The sequence below is a fragment of the Panthera tigris genome, chromosome C1 (genome assembly GCF_018350195.1).
Source record: "Panthera tigris isolate Pti1 chromosome C1, P.tigris_Pti1_mat1.1, whole genome shotgun sequence".
In the NCBI taxonomy this organism is placed as follows: domain Eukaryota; kingdom Metazoa; phylum Chordata; class Mammalia; order Carnivora; family Felidae; genus Panthera; species Panthera tigris.
This window is the reverse complement of record NC_056667.1, coordinates 106,508,867-106,533,398: the sequence shown is the minus strand read 5'-3', so window position 1 is coordinate 106,533,398 and position 24,532 is coordinate 106,508,867. Positions and strand designations below refer to the sequence as shown.

At 43.5% G+C, this 24,532-nt stretch overlaps 1 protein-coding gene across 1 annotated transcript; it reads right to left on the bottom strand.

Moving 5' to 3' along the window:
- Window positions 1–6,639: 6,639 nt before the first annotated feature.
- SPRR4 (small proline rich protein 4) lies at window positions 6,640–6,861 on the bottom strand. Its single transcript, XM_015540185.1, has one exon. The coding sequence runs from the start codon at window positions 6,859–6,861 to the stop codon at window positions 6,640–6,642; it is 222 nt and encodes a 73-aa protein (XP_015395671.1).
- Between the last annotated feature and the right edge of the window lie 17,671 nt (window positions 6,862–24,532).

Sequence of the window (24,532 nt, the reverse complement as noted above, 5' to 3'; positions counted from 1 at the left end):
TAGAACTGATACATGAATTCAGGAAAGTCACAGGATACAAAATCAGTTGTATTTTTATACACTAATAATGAAGCAACAGAAAGATAAATAAAGAAACTGATCCCATTCACAATTGCACCAAGAAGTATAAAATACCTAGGACTAAATCTAACCAAAGATGTAAAAGATCTGTATGCTGAAAACTATAGAAAGCTTATGAAGGTAATTGAAGAAGATATAAAGAAATGGAAAAACATTCCGTGCTCATGGATTGGAAGAATAAATATTGTCAAAATGTCACTACTACCCAAAGCCATCTACACATTCAATGCAGTCCCAATCAAAATTGCACCAGCATTCTTCTCGAAACTAGAACAAGCAATCCTAAAATTCATATGGAACCACAAAAGGCCCCGAATAGCCAAAGTAATTTTGAAGAAGACCAAAGCAGGAGGCATCACAATCCCAGACTTTAGCCTCTACTACAAAGCTGTGATCATCAAGACAGCATGGTATTGGCACAAAAACAGACACATAGACCAATGGAATAGAATAGAAACCCCAGAATGAGACCCACAAATGTATGGCCAACTAATCTTTGACAAAGCAGGAAAGAACATCCAATGGAAAAAAGACAGTCTCTTTAACAAAGGGTGCTGGGAGAACTTGACAACAACATGCAGAAGATTGAAACTAGACCACTTTCTCACACCATTCACAAAAATAAACTCAAAATGGATAAAGGACCTGAATGTGAGACAGGAAACCATCAAAACCCTAGAGGAGAAAGCAGGAAAAGACCTCTCTGACCTCAGCCGTAGCAATCTCTTACTCGACACACCCCCAAAGGCAAGGGAATTAAAAGCAAAAATGAACTACTGGGACCTTATGAAGATAAAAAGCTTCTGCACAGCAAAGGAAACAACCAACAAAACTAAAAGGCAACCAACAGAATGGGAAAAGATATTTGCAAATGACATATCGGACAAAGGGCTAGCATCCAAAATCTATAAAGAGCTCATCAAACTCCACACCTGAAAAACAAATAACCCAGTGAAGAAATGGGCAGAAAACATGAAGAGACACTTGTCTAAAGAAGACATCTGGATGGCCAACAGGCACATGAAAAGATGCTCAACGTCGCTCCCCATCAGGGAAATACAAATCAAAACCACACTCAGATATCACCTCACGCCAGTCAGAGTGGCCAAAATGAACAAATCAGGAGACTATAGATGCTGGAGAGGATGTGGAGAAACGGGAACCCTCTTGCACTGTTGGTGGGAATGCAAGTTGGTGCAGCCACTCTGGAAAGCAGTGTGGAGGTTCCTCAGAAAATGAAAAATAAACCTACCCTATGACCCAGCAATAGCACTGCTAGGAATTTACCCAAGGGATACAGGAGTACTGATGCATAGGGGCATGTGTACCCCAACGTTTATAGCAGCACTCTCAACAATAACCAAATTATGGAAAGAGCCTAAATGTCCATCAACTGATGAATGGATAAAGAAATTGTGGTTTATATACACAATGGAGTACTACAGGGCAATGAGAAAGAACGAAATATGGCCCTTTGTAGCAACGTGGATGGAACTGGAGAGTGTGATGCTAAGTGAAATAGGTCATACAGAGAAAGACAGATACCATATGTTTTCACTCTTATGTGGATCCTGAGAAACTTAACAGAAACTCATGGGGGAGGGGAAGGAAAAAAAAAAGAGGTTAGAGTGGGAGAGAGCCAAAGCATAAGAGACTCTTAAAAACTGAGAACAAACTAAGGGTTGATGGGGGGTGGGAGGGCGGGGAGGGTGCATGATGGGTATTGAGGAGGGCACCTTTTGGGATGAGCACTGGGTGTTGTGTGGAAACCAATTTGACAATAAACTTCATATATTGAAAAAAATAAAAATAAAAATAAAAAATAAAAAAAGAACAGCAAGACCCTTAGGCTTCAAGGGCTCATAATTCAATAAGAGAAATAAACACATACAGGTGAACTATAATGCAAAACCAATTATATGCATAATTCATAAAAGAATTTTAACAATTATATTACTAACAGAAATTTGTACAAAGTTGTCATAAGACCTTGTAAGATACCAGTTCTTTCTAAAATGTTAAGTGAGGTTCCATAGAAACCTATAGAAACCCATAGGAATATTTGAACTAGACCTTTAAAACTAAGAGTGTATCTTAGAGAATAGAGGGGAGAAATTCCTTCTATGCAGAAGGAATAGCATGAACCAAAAAACACAGGTGTCAAAACTGAATGTTGTTTTTGAGGAGAGTGAATTTTTTGGTGTTGCATAATTGTGGTGTGCTTTGGGTCTTGTAGGGGAATTTTGGAGTAATCCAGAAGTTTTTATACCTGATATAGGAATTATGGAACACTCTTAAGTTTTCTCTTTGGTCATGAAGAAGTTGAAGCAAATGTTGCATAATGTCCCTTTTGTTCTGACATTGTATTACTTTATTTTATTTATTTAGTTTTTAGAGTTTATTTATTTTGAGAGAGACAGAGACAGAATGAGTGGGGGAGGGGCAGAGAGAGAGGGAAAGACAGAGAATCCCAAGCAGGCTCTGCACTATCAGCACAGAGCCTGATGTGGGGCTTGAACTCACAAACCTATGAGATCATGACCTGAGGTGAAATCAAGAGTCGGATGCTTAAAGGACTGAATCACCAGGTGCCCCTGACATTATATTGCTTTAAATGAAGAGGAACCAGAGATAAACAAATCACCCTGCTTTTACCACATATATGAATGAAATTTTTATTTAAGATATTGTTACTTTTGTAAGTTTATGATGGATGAAGTTATATTTAAAAAAAATCTTAAAATCGTATGGAATCACAAAGACTCCCTCCCCCATAGCCAAAGCAATCCTAAGAAAGAAGAACAAGCTGGAGGCATCACACTTTCTGATTGAAAATTATATTATAAATCTATAGTAATCAAATAGTATGGTATTGGAATAAAAACAGACACAAAAATCAATGGAAAACAATAGGGAGCCCAGAAAAAAAGTCCGTGCATCTGTGGTCAATTAATTTACAACAAAGGAGACAAGAATATACAATGGAGGAAAGACAGTCTCTTTTGGGACTGGGAAAACTGGACAGCCACATGTAAAAGAATAAAGTTAAACCACTATACTACACCATACACAAAAACTAACTCAAAATAAATTAAAGATTTGAATGTAACACCTGAAACCATAAAACTCCTAGAAGAAAATATAGGCAGTAGGCTCCTTGACATCACTGTAGGCAATGATTGTTTAGGTCTGACACCAAAAGCAAAAGCAACAAAAGCAAAAACAAATGAGACTACATCAAACTGAAAAGTTTCTGCACAACAATGGAAGTCATCAACAAAATAAAAGAGCAACCTACTGAATGGAGGACAATATTTGTAAATTACGTATCTGATAAGGAGGTAATATCCAAAATATATAAAGAAGTCATACAACTTAATAGCAAAAACAGTTTGATTAAAAATGGGAAGATCAGAGGTGCCTGGGTGGCTCAGTCAGTTAGATATCCAACTCTTGATTTCAGCTCTGGTCATGATCTCATGGTCTTTTGAGTTCAAGTCCCACAGGGGCTCTGTGTTGACAGTATAGTGCCTGCTTGGGATTCTCCCTCTTTCTCTGCCACCCCTCTCCCCCTCGCACTCTCTCTGTCTCTCCCAAAATACATAAATTTTTAAAAATGGGAATATCAGAATAGACATTTTTCCAGTAAAGACATACAGATGGCCAATAGGTATGCAAAAAGATACTCAACATCCACTCACCACTAGGGAAATGCAAATCAAACCACAATGGGATATGACCTCACGCCTGTTACAATGGCTATTATTGAAAAAGTAAGAAATACTGAGTGTTGGCACGTATGCAGAGAAAAGGGAATATCTTTGCCCTGTTGGCAGGAATGTAAATTGGTACAGCCAGTATGAAGAACAGTATGGAGATTTCCCAAAAAATTAAAAATAGAGCTGCTATATATCTAGCATTCTACTTCTGGGCATTTATCAAAAGGAAATTAAAACATAACTTGAAAACATATATGCACCCCAATGTTCACTGCAGCATTATTTACAATTAACTTACATCATTTATAACTTGCAAGATATGGAAATAACCTAAGTGTCCATTAACAGATGAATAGGTAAAGAACTTGTGGTATATATATATATATATATATATACACACACACACACACACAGTAGAATACTATTCAGCTATGAAAAAAAAATAAAATTCTGCCATTTACAACAACATGGTTGGACCTTGAGTACATTATGCTAAGTGAAATAAGTCAAACAGAGGAAGACAAATATTATATGATTTTTTTGTCTACATATGATCTCTCTCTCTCTCTCTCTCACACACACACACACACACACACACACACACACATATGAAGGTGGAGTGGGGGGGATTAGTGAAGGGGGTCAAAAGGTAAAAAGAAGATGGTAAAGCATTCCTTGTGAAGGGAATGGATTCTCACATAGTCACAGAGAAGTGGGACCTTGTCCTTGGCCACTGGTGTGATTGGTGTGGAAGGCATGGATGTGAGCTGATAGCCTCAGGCTCACACTGCAGCAGAAGCACACCTTGTTTCCATTGTTTTCATCTTGCTGACTAGCTGCTCTATGAAGATCTACTAGCCCTGGATCCCAAGTGTCTGTGGGAGGACTCACCAAAGCCTTCAGGAAGACATGGGAATGGCATTCAAAACCCATGCCACTGAGAATCTGGCTGGTGCTTAGAAAAAAGGATCCAGACAAGGGGTTTGCCAAGATGCACCAGCATTTTCTGCCCTACAGAGGAGTTCATTCAGGATGTAAGGACTGGGGCCCAGAGGGCTGACAGAGAACTCTATGGGTTAGAAACATACACTTCTCCATCTTAACTCTTTTTACTGCCCTTTGACTTTCCTGGTTAATGCCTGCACCACTACGTGTTAAGAAATTCCTACTTGGAAATATTAGCCACAGATGGCAACTTAAAAAAAAAAGTTAAAGAGGGAGGGAGCCAAACCATAAGAGACTCTTAAAAACTGAGAATAAACTGAGGGTTGATGGGGGGTGGGAGGGAGGGGAAAGTGGGTGATGGGCATTGAGGAGGGCACCTGTTGGGATGAGCACTGGGTGTTGTATGGAAACCAATTTGACAATAAATTTCATATTTAAAAAAAGGGAAAAAATGAAAGAAAAGGAATAGCTTTCATGATATAAAGCTTGGCTTTGGCCAAACATAAAAAAAAATAAAGCAAAATGAAGAAGGTGGTTAATTAATTTCTTTTCATTCTAGAGTTAAATGAAGAAGCAATTTATTATTGCAGTTGCCCATGGTGGCATCTACAATTCAGTGAGCAAATCCCAAGGGAAGAAAGAATAAAGTTCAATGGAGAAATTCTGGCTGTATATTTGGCTGCTCACCAAGGGCCTCGCCTTCAAACTCAGCTCTTTATATCTGGAAGTTTGCTGCTTCTTTTCAATACAGGCAGCTGGTCTTGTACCAGGGTGAGGAAGCCAGCTGGAGAAATAAGACTTCTTTCATAAGCCACATAAAGTTGTACTGACTGACAAGGCAAATTGTAAAATTGCACACACTGTGTACACTCACACCCGTATCCCTAGAACAAGTTTTCCATGGGTAACAAAATGACCATGACATCCAGACTGAGACTCAGGCTAGACTGTCTTGGGAGAGCTCTGGAAAACCAGCATGGCAGAGTGGGAAACCAAACTCATAGCAGAACTTGCTAAATATTAGATGGGTGAGTGATGGAGTTTGCATTAATGAACAGATGAATAGAAAACACATAAACAAATATATGAAAAATTCATTTGCACATGTCCGTAGATGTGCTTTGGGGTACTCTTATATCTTATAGTATGTTTTTTCTGCTTTTTTCAGAACAGCAACTTCCAAAACACAAAAGCCACAATTGTTAAGTAGGCTGGGGGCTTCTAATGGTAGGAGCTAAACTGTTCCTCCCTTTGTCTTTCCCTAGATACAACTACTTAGCAAGGGCCTCCCAGACTCTGGCCAAATAGACCCTGGGCTTTCTTTCTTTCAGGATCTGACCTTCCCCATCTTTGGTTACCAGAACCACAATACCCATGAGGATGCACTCCCAGCATGTGTATGCTTGCACACTCACTTCCCTAAAATGTTCCCTCTGAACCAGTGAATGGGTCGCAGACTGGGGCAGGACGCAAGGATGTAAAGCATGGAATTATTAGGGGAGGCAATAGAAGAAAAGTTCATGGAAGGAGGGTTGGAAGAAAGAAAAGGCAGAAGCTATGCCTCATTACTCAGGGTGGAACCCCAGAAGAAACCCAGATGCATCTGTTGCTTTGGGACATGGATGGGGCCCTAAGTGTGGCCAAACTAGAAGCTGGAGAGGATAAGGGCTCCTCATATCCACATGGAAGAGTGTCAGGGCAGGATACAGAGGAAGACTTGACCAATGCTGAGTGGGAGAAAATCCTGACAATGCTTCATTTGACCCTGGGCAGAAAGGGGTGGGAGAGGAGGGCAACTCTTGGGGCTGGAGGAAGAGGAGCAGGAGGAAGAGAGGGCTCCTTCTGCTAGCGTGGATGTGGGGCAGGCAGTACCCCAGTTCATCCTCACTTCTGTTTACTCTTGGGGCTTGTTGGGCCGAGGAGCACTTGGTGGTTGGGTGGGCATGGCTGTGCCCTTGGGTGGGTATTGCTTCTTGGGCTGGGGAGCACATGGATCTTTGATTTGGGGTGCACACATCTCCTGACACCTGACAGAGGGTGGCTGACAGGGCTGCTTCACCTGCTGCTGGGCCTTCTGAGGCAGGTGCTGGATCGTCTGCTGCTGCCAAGAAGACATTGCTACAGGGACAGGGCAGCCTGAAAGAAACCCGACAGCGAACATGAGAAGGGCTCCCTCCACCACCTTCCCTCTGACTCCTAGAGCAGTGTTTTCTTACAATAGCCAAGGACATGGTAAGTGATTAATAACCTCAAATTGGTCAATGGATTGACTCACACACACCCATGGTGATCTTCCTCTCCCTTTCTTCCTTTTGCTGTGCTGTTCTGATTTCCTATTTTCTTTCATTCTCCCATGGACTCCTGACTTAACTGAATACATATTTGATTTCTCAGTCTTCCCAGGAAACAAGGTCAGGTGCTGAGTTGAGGATTAAAAACTAGCGTAAACATTGGTAAGATCCAAGCGTGAGGCTGCCATGGGTAGTGCAGTGAGTGCCAGCAAGGATGGAAGGGTGTGCAGCAGAGGGCAGGAGCAGTCCCCGTCTTGGAGGGAAGTGTTGTGGTGCAGAAGTGACCAGAAGAAAGCCTGTTTCAGGAACTGCAAGGCCTGAATTGTAGTCCAGGCTCCACTGCCTGACTCACCATGGCATGCTCCGCTGTCACTTAGTGTGGCCATAGGATGGAGGTTGTAGCCCTCCATGGAGAACTGGGGGACTAAAGATCACATAGATCACTGGAGGTCAGGGACTAGACAAGGATGCTTCACCAAGAGGCAGCCTGGTTCAGTGGAAGGAGGACCGACCAAGAAGCCACAGGCCATGGGTTCTAGATCGAGACTTGCCGTGCACTGGCCAGGCGTACCTCTGGGCAATCTGTGTTCTCTGGACTTCCATGCCTTTGTTTGGAGGATACTGATCTGGAAAGATCTCTGAGGCCTTCCCAGCTCTGACCTGTGTCTGTGTTTTTCTCTTTTCTAAATTTGTAGTTATGATGATTATAAAGGGAAGCATAGGTTCCTGGTAGCAATCGTCATAGTGAGGCATGGGAGTTTCAGAGTGTAAAATGAAATATATAATATGCTGTTTCTGTAAACCTAAAAGCAATGTTGGAAAGGCTAAAAGGCAGAAATGGTATAAGAACATTTGGAGGAGGCCAGAATTGCTACAGAATGCTATAGCTCTAAATATCTACCCTCAATGAGAAAAATCCTTTTGCCAGGAAGTGAGACCCAGAATCAGGAAATTAGTCATACTTAGCAATGGTGAGGGATGGAGATTGCATTTCCTAAGTAACAATTAGTGTGACATTTCTTTAATTGTCACAAGGCTTATGTCACTTCTCTGATTACCCAAGAATAGGACAGGAGTTTGCCTAGGGGCTGGAGACAGCTGAAGGAGGAGGAAGGGCCTAGCAGGAGGAATGCGTTCCTAGTTCCTACCGCTCAGAGGCACAAGCAGGGCCCCAGGAGAGGATGCTAAGCACGGGCCCCAGACCAGCCTCTCCTGGGACCTTTATAAGGCCCCCAGCCTGCCACAGGCACCTGCCTGGCCCTGGTTGCCTCCTCCAGGTGAATTCCTCACACACTTCTCCCACCTGCACTTCCCCAAGGACTTGCTTTACTGGCCGGTTTTGATGGAAAACACCCCCAGATATTGTGGTCTTCTGGGTCCCTGTGTAGACAAGCAGACTTCACCTACTTAAAAGTGTCTGCTGAAATTCAAGGACTCAAAATCTTTAAAAAAAAATGAAACAAACCTGAGGTGCAGTTTGCTGACTGGGAGTTGGAAGAAACACTGAGGAAGGAAGAGGAATAGAGGAAATAGGGGCTTGGACCCCTTCCGGCAAAGATATGAGCATCACTTTTGCTGCTATTGCTGTCACTTACCGAGCATGGTTGACTGCCATGGTGCAGCCTAGTGCTGAGATCACTTTTCACACCCATTGTTTCCTTTTAAATTTCTAGCCCCCAGAAGGCAAATGTCATTGTTACCATTTTGCAGATGATAAAAGTGAGGCTGGGAAAGATCACATGACCAGTAAACAGCAGGGTTGGGATTGGGACTCAGATTTGGATGATTCCTAGAACCTAAACAGCATAGGGAGAAGTCAAAATTCTAGGCACAAAGGTCCCCAGCCTCCACCCCACACAGTGCTTATGACTTTCCCAACACAGCTGAGACTGCTATGTGTTTAGGAGGCTTCCACTTGAGCACAAGGACAAGAATGTGAATGGCACCATGGTGTCCCCAAGCTTCATCAACATGTGTTTCTGTCCCCCACCTGCCCACCAGGAATCAGCTGCTGATGGGTATCAGTGGGGGGCAAAAGAGTGGAGAAGAATTTGGCCAGTGGGGTAGGGTTGCCAGATAAAATACAGGACACCCAGTTCAATTTGAATTTCAGATAAACAGAATTTTTTTGGTATAAGTATGTCTCAAATACTGCATAAAACACACTTATAGTTCAAAGTTACTTGCTAATCTGAAATTCACATTAAACTGGGAAGGCTGTATTTTTATTTGATAAATCTGGCAATTTACTCAAGGGCCTATTTAGATGGCAGGAAGGAACCATGGTCCCCCACTTGACCTCATAGGCCCTGGGATGAAGAAGGCAGGACTGCCCTAGGAAGCTGGTCTACCACTGCCTCAAACCTCAGGACCCAGCTGGACTAGAGACACTGATGTACTCATCTCTGTCATTATCAGATCAAAAGTGTAAGGCTGCCTGAGAAAAATGATAGGCACACCCCAAACTATTTTCCAAAGCATTTTTGAACCCCATGCCTTATTTAATAATCATGGCAATCCTGTCAGGCAGCGGCACGATTTTACAGTTTGAAAAAGTGGATCCAAAAAAGTTAACAGACTTGCTCAACAACATACAGTGAGCAGGGGTGGAGCTGGGTGAGGCCCTGGTCCGGGGCTTCTCTCCTCTGCATGGCAGTGGCCAGCTTCTCAGAGGCAGACAAGTGACTGTTGCTGGGTGGGGTCATGACTCAGGATCTTTCCTGAACTTTCTATTATATATGGCTCAGTTTTCAGGGTCAGCCTCACTTAAAAGTTAGCCCTTCCCTTAATTTCCTATCTTGGCCAGGCCTCTACCCCATGTCTCGAAGCCTAACGACTTTAAGAATGTAACATTCTGGGTCCCAGATTCCAGGTTCTTCATTCCACCTTTGCCACCTCCACATCTCAATTCCGGGCCCCTGTTCCACAGTGTTTCCCTAGATGCAAGCCCCCCAGAAGGGAAATATGCAGCAAGACAGATTTGGCATGGTCACAAAGCAAGGCATTGTCACAAGCCTGGCACCTAGAAGGCATTAGTAGTATATGGACAGTTAGTGCCCTACCTTCATGGCTCAGGCACCAGCATGACCTTCTAGAATAAACTGTAGTCCTCACCTTCCCCAGTCTGCTCACCGACTGCCTGCTTGGCCAATAAGCAACTCCTGCTTAGTTTTGAGAACTCTCTCTAGTGCTAGAAACTGGCACACAACACAACTATCATCTCCAAGGACACTCCAAGGGTGGCCAAGATAGACAGCCAAATGCCATGACCTCTAGGTCATGATATATATGTGAGCAAACGAGCTCATATGCATACAACACAAACTTTCCAAAGTTTCCAGAACCCTGTCACTCAACTTCCTGTTAGCCACATTATCTCCATTTTATAGAGGGGGATAATGACACTTGGGATGAAGACATGGTTGGCCCAAGGTCACACAGGAGCTAATGTCAAATGCAGGGCTCCTGACTTCACAACTATTTTCAGTCAACTGAAGTGCCTGAGCCACCAGAGAGCTTTCAGCCAAGGCTCTGTTAATAACAGACTAGGAAGCTGGTTCTCCACTTCATCCTGACCTACCTCCTTTCTTCTTTCTTCTCTAGCACTTGATGTCACCCTTCCTATCAAGCCTGTCTCCTTCCTTCTTCTAAGAGACCCTAACTGGTCCCTTGCCCCCACAATGCTAGGCATGGGTGCACTTTAATTAGTCATTCACCTTACACCTCTCTAAGTTTTCACAATACTCTATGAAGAAAGCTAATTGTATAATAAATTTTATAGATGAGAAAGCTGGTTCCAATGGTAGCTGAATCTGGAATCCCGAAAATAGGGCTGACCCAAGTCTTTACATCTGCAAAGGCTGACTTCTAAACACCTGGCTGGCTGTGGAGTGGATTATTCTTTCAAAGGAGGAGGGGAGGGTTGCTGGCACCCCTCAAAGTGGGCCCTGAGAAACGATGCAGACCAGCAACTCTGCCCCTGACCCCCAAAATGGACACCACACTGTTGTCTGGCCTGTCCTGAGTCCTGCATCTGAACTTTCATCCTCAAAGGGCCATGTTGGACTCAAAACAGAAAGACAGGCTCTGTGTCTCCATACGGAGCAGACACTGGAGAGTAGGTGTGTGCTGTGACTCCAGCAGGCAGGGGAGGGTACAGGCCAGACTCATTTCTGAAGGTGAGTCAAAGCTTGAGAAACCCGAACCCCACCCTAAGGGCAAACAGTGGAGTGACTGGGACACAGAGACCTGACCCTGGGAGGGGACACTGCCAGAGACAATGCTCATCGCCTAGCTCTCAATCTGGACACATCTCCACTAAGGCACTTTTGGGGAAAAGAAGTGTTGTTGATGGCTCCATCTAGAAAGAAATGGAACATATTTATTATTCTATATCCAAGAATGAAACAAGAAAAGAAAAAAAAAAAGAGAGCTCTGGGTTACTCATGAGAGTCTTTTAGGACAGGAGGACAGTGCTTGGCAGGGAGGACAGTGGAATTTGCTTCCAGCATTCCTGTATTTCAGCTGCCTGGTCAGTAAAGTGAGCATTTAAAACTGAGCAAATCACAGTTAATTTAAAAAATCAGAATCATGCCATATTTGCTTTATCTTGAGTTCTGGTACATACTTAAGCAGCAGTCATGATTTAGGACATTCTGTTTCCAGTTTCTCCCTCCACTAATTATTTGATGATCTGTCAACAAAAAGTTTAGAAGATGCTACTTGAAGAGACTCTGTGACCTTTTAATTGTGGGAAATCCATTTGCAACATGAATTGTTTCAACCTCTAATTTTTCTCTTTGCACATAAGATGCTTGATTACTGGTGTTCAGTATTCTGTGCAGTAGTATCAAAAGCAGTCCCATGGAGAGAGAAGAGGAAAGGATGAGGCTCCAGAAATATGTGAGCAATTTATCTCCCCCTTCCACCCCTCAATAATATATTTCTAGAAGACTCTTGACAGTCCTATGAGTTTGATAAAGGGAGAAATGAAGTCCTGGATGGTGAGAGGCTAGTTCAGACAGAACACCCACAGACCATCACCTGTGGAATCTGAAGACTGGCTGTGGAACTGGAGGGATGTGTGGGCAAAATGCCCCACTCTGAGAAGATGGCCAAGGCTAACTTTTTGGAAGTCGAGTAGAGCTAAAGCACTTGATCAGTCTCTCCTAGGACATGACATGGTGTGGTTTGAGGCAGGGAAGGAGCCAAGGGAGTTAAACAGCTGTACTGATACTCTCTTCTCACTGGCTGTGGGGTCTTGGGCATGCCCCTTAACTTTCCCTGGCCTCAATTTTCCTGTTTTCCAATATGAGGAAACTGGCTAAAATTCCCTCGAAGGTCACATTGAGCCTCCATTCTGTAAATGTATCATTAGGTCTGGAAGGCAGCCAAGCTCACCCTCAAGGGATTATTCATGAGTGGAGGGCATTGAAGCCACATTCAAGCTCAGCTGACCTCTTGGTCAGAAGAATCTACTGTGGGAGGGATAAGTGACTTACGTGGATGCAGCCATTTAATCCTCGTTAGCCTGAAGCAGGGAGAGAGAATGACTAAAGCACTTGAAGAAAGAGGGACGGTATGAACTGTTTGAAAATCCTGCACAAGCTGACACCACCCGTAACTCCTACCTTGGCTTCTGGCTTCCCTTAACTCAGCCCCAGACAAGGGTATCGCTCTTCCCAAAACTCATCCCATGCTTTCTTGCCTCAAATTATTCGATCTGTGATGGCACACTACTGTCGAATCTTGCAGCAAAATTCAAGGTGAGCTTTAGGAACCATTTTAAGTGTTACTTTCTCTTGTGACCTCTTTCCTAAATCTTTCCCAAAAGATGTGTTTTCCTCTTCTGCTCAACCCCTACACCTATGAGCCCTTTTATGTAATGTTTTGACTTGAATACATATAAATTATAAACTATAATCTTAGCATCATATGTACATTCCCAGGTGGTAGGAGCTCTTTCAAGCTCATAATATATTCATGTGTTTATCATCTACTCCCCATACTAGCCAAACACATTATATCCACTCCATGAATATGGACAAATGAATGTCTAAATGGATGGGTGCATGACTCATAAATGAATGAGTTAAACTGAATGATAAACCTTCAGTAAGAACAAATGAAGCCCCAAGATGCTTTGTGAACTAATCCATCTTTTCAAAATCAAGTTGTTACTTGCCTTGTCTAAGTAGATCTTTCTGCTTATCTGACCACATGCATTGTCTTTGAAGACTTATGCTGACATCATCCATACTTGTAAGAGGCCCAAGGACCTGTTTATATGTGTGTATGTGGGAGAGGTCTTCATAGATGGCCAAACTGTAAGCTTCCCAAGGGCAGGAAGGATGTTCAGGATAGAACTTCTACCCGGGTAAGAACTGGTACTTGGCCAGTGGATACACTAGCGAGTTGATGAGTGGGTGGTCCAATTACCAAAGGATGCTGTTGAGTGAGTGAGTCAGGGAGTAAGTCAAAGAAGGAGGGTGACTGAGCTGGCCCAGCCACTGGCAGCCATGATGGAATAGTAGCTCTCTTCCTAGCAGAAGATGGCTGGACATTTCCATTTATGGCACTGCCCACTGAGGAGTCTGATTGTTCCCTGGGCCTTGGGCCCTGGTGGCAGAGAGCTGGGGCTCAGAGAAAGGGGCCTCTGTGATGGTGAGTAAGACTGGAAATCAAACCAAATAGACAAATTAGCAGATACTAAGAGCTGAGCCAGTTTGTCTGGTCAATGCCCTGCTCTCTGACCACAGAGACTTTTCTTGAGAAAGTAGCTGCAGAAGGCAGCAAGCAAGAGCTTCCAGCCTCCGCTCAGACAGTGCCTGGTGATGACTGACACCTTAGGTGGGACCAGGGCTCACAGAGCTCTAAGCTGCCACCCTGAGCTATTGTTGGTCTTGCACATACTCTGCAGGATGGTATACAAATACATCACCCCACCACCACCATACCTCTGAAGTGGGATGAAAGGGAGGGTGTGGGACAATGCCTCATACCCATAGTAACTGAGCCATCCCATGCCCAAACCCTTCAGTGACTCCCCACAGCCCTCAGGATAAATTCTATGGTTGTTGACATGGCTTCAAAGGGTCTTCATCCTCTGCCCCCCCCCTCGGAAGGCTTCCAGTCTTGTCTCCTCAGTCACCCCACCTTCCTCTTTCTCTCTTCACAAGTACTCTACTGTCCTAGCCATAAGCCTTGATGAATTATTTATGGTTTGTTTTCTTAATAATGTGCTGTTTTTCTCATTCTTCTCCTGCCAAGAAGCCACTCCCTCTGCCTAGAGTGACTGTCCCTAATCTGTGCCTGACTAATCTTAGAACTTCAGCCCTAGTCCATTTCTTCCCTTGAACAGCTCTCATTCTGTTATCTTGGCCACATTTGGTGTCCGTGTTTGTACAGAAAGCTCTTGTCCTAATACTGATTCTGCAGTCTGGGGATAAAATATCCCCTGGTCTGTCCTGTGTTATCTGTGAGCTCCTTGAGGGCAGGAACATTCCCTACTTTCCTTCAACTCCTGTATGTAGTAGTATGGTACCTCATTCATAATAGGTACACCATGAATGTGTGCCCAGACAAACAATATGTGGTCAGTCCACAGTGTATGTAGATGTGGGCTCTCCCAGTGTGTGGCTGGGAAGGGCACCAGCACCCTCTGTCTGATGCAGCAGAGCCCCGTCTTTCTACATCATCAGGGCTTGCCCTGCTTGATGCCTTTCCTCCCCTCTGCTGGCACATGTCAAACTTGCCTTCCATGAGCTTTGTTTTCAGCCATGCTTTTTTGCTTGCTGGATCATGAGTCTGTTAAGAGCAGGAACCTATTTTTTCTCCATCTTGGTTCCTTCCTCTTACTCAGAGCCTTAGTCTCCTTTGCATATAGGAGAACTTGATAAAAGTTGGTTGGCTTTTCTAGGATGCACAGCTCAAAAGAAGACAACACTGGTATCAATAATTCCAAAGGGTACCTATTCAAGATTCACTTTACGTGGATGAGGTAGACTGTACTGTGTTCATAAATATGTTGCTGCCTCTGTCCCTCTCCCTCAGGGAGTATCTTAACCCTGCCCATTGGTGATTGGAGCTATGGTCATAGACTTGCTTTGTCCATAATGTGTAAACTTTAGGAGCCACAGTTAAGTATGCTTATCTTGCCTTTATGCCATGAGGACTGACCACGTTCCAGATTGAGGCTGCTCTGTCAGCCTGCATCCCAAAGTCAAATTAATGTGCAGCAGGGCTCTGGCTGACACTCCATGGACATCTAAGGTGAGAAAGAGGTAAAACTTTGTTGTTTTGAGCCCGTAAGATTGGGGGCTCATTGGTTACTAAAGCATGACTTGACCTGTCCTGAACAATACGCTGGGATATGCAAGAGATGACTTAAGGAGATCCTACTACTCCTATTACTACTACTGCTTCTGCTTCACTCTGCCCGAAGGAAAAGCAAATGCTGAAATCCAGTGTATACTAACTGGTAGCCAAGACCATGACTCAAGTGTGTGTGTGTGTGTGTGTGTGTGTGTGTGTGTGTGTGTAAGTGTGTGTGTGTTGTGTGTCCACATGTATGTGTATGTCCATGTGCAGGTGTGTGTGCACAAGTGACTGCAGAGGTGGGATAGAAAAGAAGGGAAAGGGAGGGAAATGGAGAGGCAGCCTGGGCTTACACAGTGCACAAAAAAGACCATATGCTTGTGGGCAACTGACATTTTCCTACAAATGACTTTCTGTCTGCAGTTGGGAAACAAAATAAACCATCTCTTTCCTCACTCTGGCCACAGGACCTTGTGCCAAACCACATCAGAAGTGAGCCCCTAGGCAGTTGGAACAGAGTGCCATCTCCTGGGCTCACCAAGACAGTGCAACTGTTTCCAATTTCAACAGAGTTCCTCCTTTGCAAGGCTGGTACAGTTGGGAGGCAAGGAGACCTCAGATACAGAGGAAGCCCTAGTTATTCCTCTTACTTTACAGGCAGAAAATCTAAGGACCTCAGCTGGGACTCTTCTCATCCCAACGGCTCTCAAGCTGAGTCAGGGTGAGGGATCAGAGAGATCCCTCCAGAGGGATCAGCTACCTCCCATTGGAGTCAGTGTCTTTCCAAAGTTCCCTTGCTGGCTTAAGATCATGGTGGGGCTCAATGAAGACAGACTGACTTGAGTCATTGCATGGGAAATGGGGAAGGACTTAGTGAGATTCAGGAAGGCCAACTTGAATGGAGAGTAAGAGAAATTCTCTCTGGGAAAGCTTCCATTTACTCAACAACTACTACATAAAATGTAAGACTCTCTACCTTGTTGCCCCCAATCCCTGCAGGAGGAGAAGCACCACCCCTGTGTGGCTGATGAGGAGACTGAAACCCACAGAGGTTAAGTAACTCATCCTAAGTCATGTAGCTGGTAAATTGTCTGACCAGAGCCCAAGCCTCCATCAGTCTGGATCTAAGACTGAGCTCTGCACTGCATCACACTGCCTCCCCCCAAACTATGTGTTCCCATGCCTCTTTACCCATCTGGCACAGGACATGTGGACAGGCAGGACTTCGGCCATCCAGGCCACACTATGCTGTTCTCTCAGGCAGTTAGCAGACTATAGCATGAGAGTTTGCTGACCAGACACAGACACAGTGCTTTGAACAGCAGTATAGTATAAGTTTATGGGGGACTTATTAGTGCCAAACCCCGTGTATGGTGAACAAACAGGCAGTGGGTGGTGAGGAAGACAAGTGACCAGGTGATCACAAGAGAGTGTGACAGTCTCCAGACCCCTAGTGCAGCAGGCTAAGAAAGCTGTAGGACATTTCAGCCTCGTTGGGGGTTCACCAAAAGCTTTTGGACAAGGTGATATCTAAGCATAGACCTCTGTCATCTTTTCCCTTTTTAGAATCAATGCTCTGGGGGTCCCTGGGTGGCTCAGTCTCTTAAGCATCCAACTCTTGATCTCAGCTCAGGTCCGGATCTCATGGTTTGCGAGATCGAGTCCTCATCAGGCTCTGTCCTGACAGCATGGAGCTGGCTTGGGATTCTCTCCCTCTCTCTCTCTTTCTGCTCCTCCCCCACTCATGCATGCACACACGTATGCTCTCTCTCTCAAAATACATAAATAAACATAAAAGGAATAAAAAAAAACGATCACTGCTCTAACAAACTACTGTCACTGAAGAGCAGGGGAGACATTGTGAAGCTCAGGCCTAATTTGTGGAAAACTTCCGTGTGCTGGAATGTGCTCCTGGCTGGTGAGGCTGTGGGAGCCTCTGCACACAGAGGCAGGCCAGGAGATGGCCAGGGAGGCTCTCTTGTAGTGGGACTCATGGTGAGAATGAGTGGACCAGCATAAACGACCAGATGATCTCATGACATGCCACCCTGGTGTGTGCTCACTCACCTTTGGTTATAACAGAGCTGTTAGCACAGTCCTGTCTAAACACTGCTCTGGCTTCACTTTAGTAAAAGAGAAAGCCACAATTGGCAAAGGATCCACAAATGGAAGATGAATCTCGAGATGAGAGAGTTGGGATGTGGGTCTGTACACTTTGTCTTGGGGGTTATTCCCACCGGTGACCTTTCAAGACCCTCTCTAATTTCAGGTGGTGGAGATTTCTCACAGAGTGGGCTTTAATTACTACTTAGCTCCCACTATTCTGCCTGCTAAAAACTTTTTCTGGCCCACAGACCTAGGGAAGACAGCCCCTCTTGGCCCATTTTGGAGGCAGGAGGAACTTGAGTCAGTCTGAGTCTGAGCTGCTTGTACTCTGTTGTTGGCACCTGGCGGTGTCCTGAGTGCATTCCTGGCCTTGCTCACCTCTTTACATGGCCACTGTCCTTGCTGTCTGATCCTGTCTCTATTACTTTCCTCTTTTCTTGTCACCTGCCCTGCAACCACAGGCTGCCAGCCCCCCTGGGACAGCAAAGCCATCGCTATTCTATTAACCACCCCCATCTATTCTTTTTTTTTAAATACGAAATTTGTTGTCAAATTGGTTTCCATACAACACCCAGTGCTCATCCAAACAGGTGCCCTCCTCAATACCCATCACCCACCCTCCCCTCCCTCCCACCCCCCATCAACCCTCAGTTTGTTCTCAGTTTTTAACAGTCTCTTATGCTTTGGCTCTCTCCCTCTCTAACCTCTTTTTTTTTTTCTTTTCTTCTTCCCCTCCCCCATGGACTTCTGTTAAGTTTCTCAGGATCCACATAGGAGTGAAAACATATGGTATTTTTCTTTCTCTGTATGACCTATTTCACTTAGCATAACACTCTCCAGTTCCATCCACATTGTTACAAAAGGCAATATTTCATTATTTCTCATTCCCACGTAGTATTCCATTGTGTATATAAACCACAATGTCTTTATCCATTCGCCAGTTGATGGACATTTAGGCTCTTTCCATAATTTGGCTATTGTTGAGAGTGCTTATATAAACATTGGGGTACAAGTGCCCTATGCATCAGCACTCATGTATCCCTTGGATAAATTCCTAGCAGTGCTATTGCTGGGTCATAGGGTAGATCTATTTTTAAATTTTGAGGGACCTCCACACTGTTTTCCAGAGTGGCTGCACCAGTTTGCCATCCCACCAACAGTGCAAGAGGGTTCCCATTTCTTCACATCCTCTCCAGCATCTATAGTCTCCTGATTTGTTCATTTTAGCCACTCTGACTGGCATGAGGTGGTACTTGAGTGTGGTTTTGATTTGTATTTCCCTGATGAGGAGTGACGTTGAGCATCTTCTCATGTGCCTGTTGGCCATCTAAATGTCTTCTTTAGAGAAGTGTCTATTCATGTCTTCTGCCCATTTCTTCACTGGATTATTTGCTTTTCGGGTGTGGACTTTGGTGAGCTCTTTATAGATTTTGGATACTAGCCCTTTGTCCAATATGTCATTTGTAAATATCTTTTCCCATTCCGTTGGTTGCCTTTTAGTTTTGTTGATTGTTTGCTTTGCTGTGCAGAAGCTTTTTATCTTCATGAGGTCCCAATAGTTCATTTTTGCTTTTAATTCCCTTGCCATTGGGGATGTGTCAAGTAAGAAATTGCTGTGGCTGAGGTCAGAGAGGTCTTTTCCTGCTTTCTCCTCTAGAGTTTTTATGGTTTCCTGTCTCACATTCAGGTCCTTCATCCATTTTCAGTTTATTTTTGTGAATGGTGTAAGAAAGTGGTCTAGTTTCATTTTTCTGCATGTTGCTGTCCAGTTCTCCCAGCACCCTTTGTTAAAGAGACTGTCTTTATTCCATTGGATATTCTTTCCTGCTTTGTCAAAGATTAGTTGGCCATACTTTTGTGGGTCCAATTATGAGTCTTTATTCTATTCCATTAGTCTATGTATCTGTTTTTGTGGCAATACCATGCTGTCTTGATGTTACAGATTTGTAGTAGAGGCTAAAGTCTGGGATTGTGATGCCTCCTGCTTTAGTCTTCAATATTACTTTGGCTACTTGGGGTGCTTTGTGGTTCCATACAAATTTTAGGATTCCTTGTTCTATCTTCGAGAAGAATGCTGGTGCAATTTTGATTGGGATTACATTGAATGTGTAGATAGCTTTGAGTAGTATGGACATTTTAACAATATTTATTCATCCAATCTATGAGCACGGAATGTTTTTCCATTTCTTTATATCTTCTTCAATTTTCTTCATAAGATTTCTACAGTTTTCAGCATACAGATCTTTTACATCTTTGGTTAGGTTTATTCCTAGGTATGTTATGCTTCTTGGTGCAATTGTGAATGGGATCAGTTTCTTTATTTGTCTTTCTGTTGCTTCTTTATTAGTATATAAGAATGCAACTGATTTCTGTACATTGATTTTGTATCCTGCAACTTTGCTGAATTCATGTATCAGTTCTAGCAGACTTTTGGTGGAGTCTATCGGATTTTCCATGTATAATATCATGTCATCTGCAAAAAGCGAAAGCTTGACTTCATCTTTGCCAATTTTGATGCCTTTGATTTCCTTTTGTTGTCTGATTGCTGATGCTAGAACTTCCAGCACTATGTTAAACAACAGCGGTGAGAGTGGGCATCCCTGTCGTGTTCCTGATCTCAGGGAAAAAGCTCTCAGTTTTTCCCCGTTGAGGATGATGTTAGCTGTGGGCTTTTCATAAATGGCTTTTATGATCTTTAAGTATGTTCCTTCTATCCCGACTTTCTCCAGGGTTTTTATTAAGAAAGGGTGCTGGATTTTGTCAAAGGCCTTTTCTGCATCGATTGACAGGATCATATGGTTCTTCTCTTTTTTTTTGTTAATGTGATGTATGACATTGATTGATTTGTGAATGTTGAACCAGCCCTGCAGCCCAGGAATGAATCCCACTTGATCGTGGGGAATAATTCTTTTTGTATGCTGTTGAATTCTGTTTTCTAGTATCTTACTGAGAATTTTTGCATCTATATTCATCAGGGATATTGGCTTCTAGTTCTCTTTTGTTGCTGGGTCTCTGTCTGGTTTAGGAATCAAAGTAATGCTGGCTTCATAGAATGAGTCTGGAAGTTTTCCTTCCCTTTCTATTTTTTGGAATAGCTTTAGAAGGATAGGTATTATCTCTGCTTTAAAGGTCTGGTAGAATTCTCCAGAGAAGCCATCTGGTCCTGGACTCTTATTTGTTGGGAGATTTTTGATAACCGATTCAATTTCTTTGCTGGTTATGGGTCTGTTCAAGTTTTCTATTTCTTTCTTTTTGAGTTTTGGAAGTGTGTGGGTGCTTAGGAATTTGTCCATTTCTTCCAGGTTGTCCAGTTTGTTGGCATATAATTTTTCATAGTATTCCCTGATAATTGCTTGTATTTCTGAGGGATTGGTTGTAATAATTCCATTTTCATTCATGATTTTATCTATTTGGGTCTTCTCCTTTTCTTTTTAAGAAGCCTGGCTAGAGGTTTATCAATTTTGTTTATTTTTTCAAAAAACCAACTCTTGGTTTCATTGATCTCTACAGTTTTTTTTTTTTTTTAGATTCTATATTTATTTCTGCTCTGATCTTTATTATTTCTCTTCTTCTGCTGGGTTTAGGCTGTCTTTGCTGTTCTGCTTCTATTTCCTTTAGGTGTGCCGTTAGATTTTGTATTTGGGATTTTTCTTGTTTCTTGAGATAGGCCTGGATTGCAATGTATTTTCCTCTCAGGACTGCCTTCGCTGCATCCCAAAGCATTTGGATTGTTGTATTTTCATTTTCATTTGTTTCCATATAGTTCTTAATTTCTTCTCTAATTGCCTGGTTGACCCAACCATTCTTTACTAGGGTGTTCTTTAACCTCCATGCTTTTGGAGGTTTTGCAGACTTTTTCCTGTGGTTGATTTCAAGTTTCATAGCTCTGTGGTCTGAAAGTGTGCATGGTATGATCTCAATTCTTGTATACTTATGAAGGGCTGTTCTGTGACCCAGTATGTGATCTATCTTGGAGAATGTTCATGTGCACTCGAGAAGAAAGTATATTCTGTTGCTTTAGGTGGCAGAGTTCTAAATATATCTGTCAAGTCCATCTGATCCAATGTATCATTCAGGGCCCTTGTTTCTTTATTGACCATGTGTCTAGATGATCTATCCATTGCTGTGAGTGGGGTGTTAAAGTCCCCTGCAGTTACCACATTCTTGTCAATAAGGTTGCTTATGTTTGTGAGTAATTGTTTTATATATTTGGGGGCTTCCGTATTCGGTGCATAGACATTTATAATTGTTAGTTCTTCTTGATGGATAGACCCTGTAGTTATTATATAATGCCCTTCTTCATCTCTTGTTACAGCCTTTAATTTAAAGTCTAGTTTGTCTAATATAAGTATGGCTACTCCAGCTTTCTTTTGACTTCCAGTAGCATGATAGATAGTTCTCCATCCCCTCACTTTCAATCTGAAAGTGTCCTCAGGTCTAAAATGGGTATCTTGTAGACAGCAAATAGATGGGTCTTGTTGTTTTTTTTTTTTTTAACCCATTCTGATACCCTATGTCTTTTGGTTGGAAAATTTAGTCCATTTATACTCAGTGTTGTCATTAAAGATATCAGTTTAGAGTCATTGTGATGTCTGTAGGTTTCATGCTTGTAATGATGTCTCTGGTACTTTGTGGTCCTTGCAACCTTTCACTCACAGAAGCCCCCTTAGGATCTCTTGTAGGGCTGGTTTAGTGGTGATGAATTCCTTCAGTTTTTGTGTGTTTGGAAAAACCTTTATCTCTTCTTCTATTCTGAATGACAGACTTTCTGGATAAAGGATTCTCGGCTGCATATTTTTTCTGTTCATCACATTAAAGATTTCCTGCCATTCCTTTCTGACCTGCCAGTTTCAGTAGATAGGTCTGCCACTACTCTTATATGTCTACCTTTGTAAGTTAGAACCTGTTTATCCCTAGCTGCTTTCAGAATTTTCTCTTTATCCTTGTATTTTGCCAGTTTCATTATGCTATGTCATGCCAAAGATTGATTCAAGTCATGTCTGAATGGAGTTCTCTGTGCCTCTTGGATTTCAATGCCTTTTCCCTTCCCCATATCAGGGAAGTTCTCAGCTATGATTTGTTCAAGTACACCTTCAGCCCCTTTCTCTTCTTCAGGAATTCCTATTATACGGATATTGTTCTGTTTGACTGCATCACTTAGTTCTCTAATTCTCCCCTCATACTCCTGGATTTTTTTTTTTATCTCTTTTTCTCAACTTCCTCTTTTTCCATAATTTTATCTTCTAATTCACCTATTATCTCCTCTGCCTCTTCAATCCATGCTATGGCCACCTCCATTTTATTTTTCACCTCATTCATAGCATTTTTTAGGTCCTCATGGCTATTTCTTAGTCCCTAGATCTCTGTAGCAATAGATTCTCTGCTGTCCTCTATGTTTTTTTTCAAGTCCAGTGATTAATGTTATGACTGTTATTCTAAATTCTTATTCTGTTATATTGCTTAAATCGTTTTTGATAACTTGGTTAGCTATCGCTACTTCATGGATTTTCTTTTGAGGAGAATTCTTCTGCTTCGTCATCTTGGGTAGTCCCTGTGGTGGCTCCAAACTGCAGGGCACTTCCCATGTGCTGTCTGGAGTAACTTGTGTTGGTGGGCGGGGCTGCAGTTAGACCCGATTTCTGCCCCCAGCCCACTGCTGGGGCCACAGTCAGACTGGTGTGTACCTTATCTTCCCCTCTCCCAGGGGCAGTACTCACTGTGGAGTGGTGTGACCCCTGTCTGGGCTACTTGCCAGGCTTGTGATGTTGCTTTGATGGGATCTGGCATATTAGCCGAGGTGGATCTGCAAGTTGCACAGGGGCAGGAGGGGCAGGCTTAACTTGCTTTGTCTTCAGTGGTCCCCTGCGGGAGGGGCCCTGCAGCACTGGGAGGGAGGCAGATCTGTTAGAGGGATGGATCCACAGAAGCACAGCATTGGGTGTTTGTGTGGTGCAAGCAAGTTCGGTGACAGGAACCGGTTCCCTTTGGAATTTCACCTGGGGGATGGGAAAGGAAGATGGCACTTGCCAGCACCTTTGTTCCCCCTCTGAGTTGAGCTCTGTCTTCTGGGGCTCAACAACTCTCCCTCCCAGCGTCCTCTCACCCTCCCCGCTCTCTAAGAGCAGAGCTGTTGACTTTTAACATTCCGGATGTTAAGTCCTGCTGGCTGTCAGAACTCATGGAGTCCAGCCCCTCTGCTTTTGCAAGGGGCTCTGCCTTTCTGGGCGGGCTGCCCCTCCACCACCCCATGTCCCTCCCACCAGTCCATGTAGCACGCACCACCTCTCTGCCCTTCCTACCCTCTTCTGTGGGCCTCTTGTCTATGCTTGGCTCCAGAGAGTCTGTTCTGCTAGTCTTCTGGCAGTTTTCTGGGTTATTTAGGCATAAGTGGATGGGATCTAAGTGATCAGCAGGATGAGGTGAGCCCAGCGTCCTCCTATGTCACCATCTTCCCAGGTCTCTCAACCCCTATCTATTCTAAGGAGTATCAGAATGAGCATCTTTGTAACCAAGATTCTGATTTTACAACTCTTCTCACAGGGGGGCCTCATAATACAAGACATGAAGGGAGACCAATAGGAAACTTTATTAAGATTGTGGCAACTGTTAGCACTCTTCTGCTTGTCCACAAAGAGAATAGCATGTATGCCTGTGTGTGTGCATGCACACACATGTGCACATACACAGACACACAAATGAGTGCTTTGTCTGCAGGGAGTCAAGGCACAAGGCACAAGCCACTACCAGAACCCAGTCTCTTGTAAGGAATAGAATAAGAATATTCAGTGAAGACTTGAACTTGTGGCTGACAGCTGTCAATCAGTCTTAAACACAAGCTAATCTCTCTCTCTCTTCCAACAGAGAGGCTCTAGCTCCATGCACATCTGTCTTGCCAGTTACTGTTTATTTCCTTAAGGCCATCATAAACAATAAAAAGGGCTCCTGGTAAGTTCCACGGAGGCCAGAAGTAGTGGCTAAGCAAATACCCTATGAGATGTCACCCAGACTTCTCTCCCAACACATACCCTGTGAAATGCAGATGGGAATCGCTCAGAACCTGCTTGCCCTGTTAGT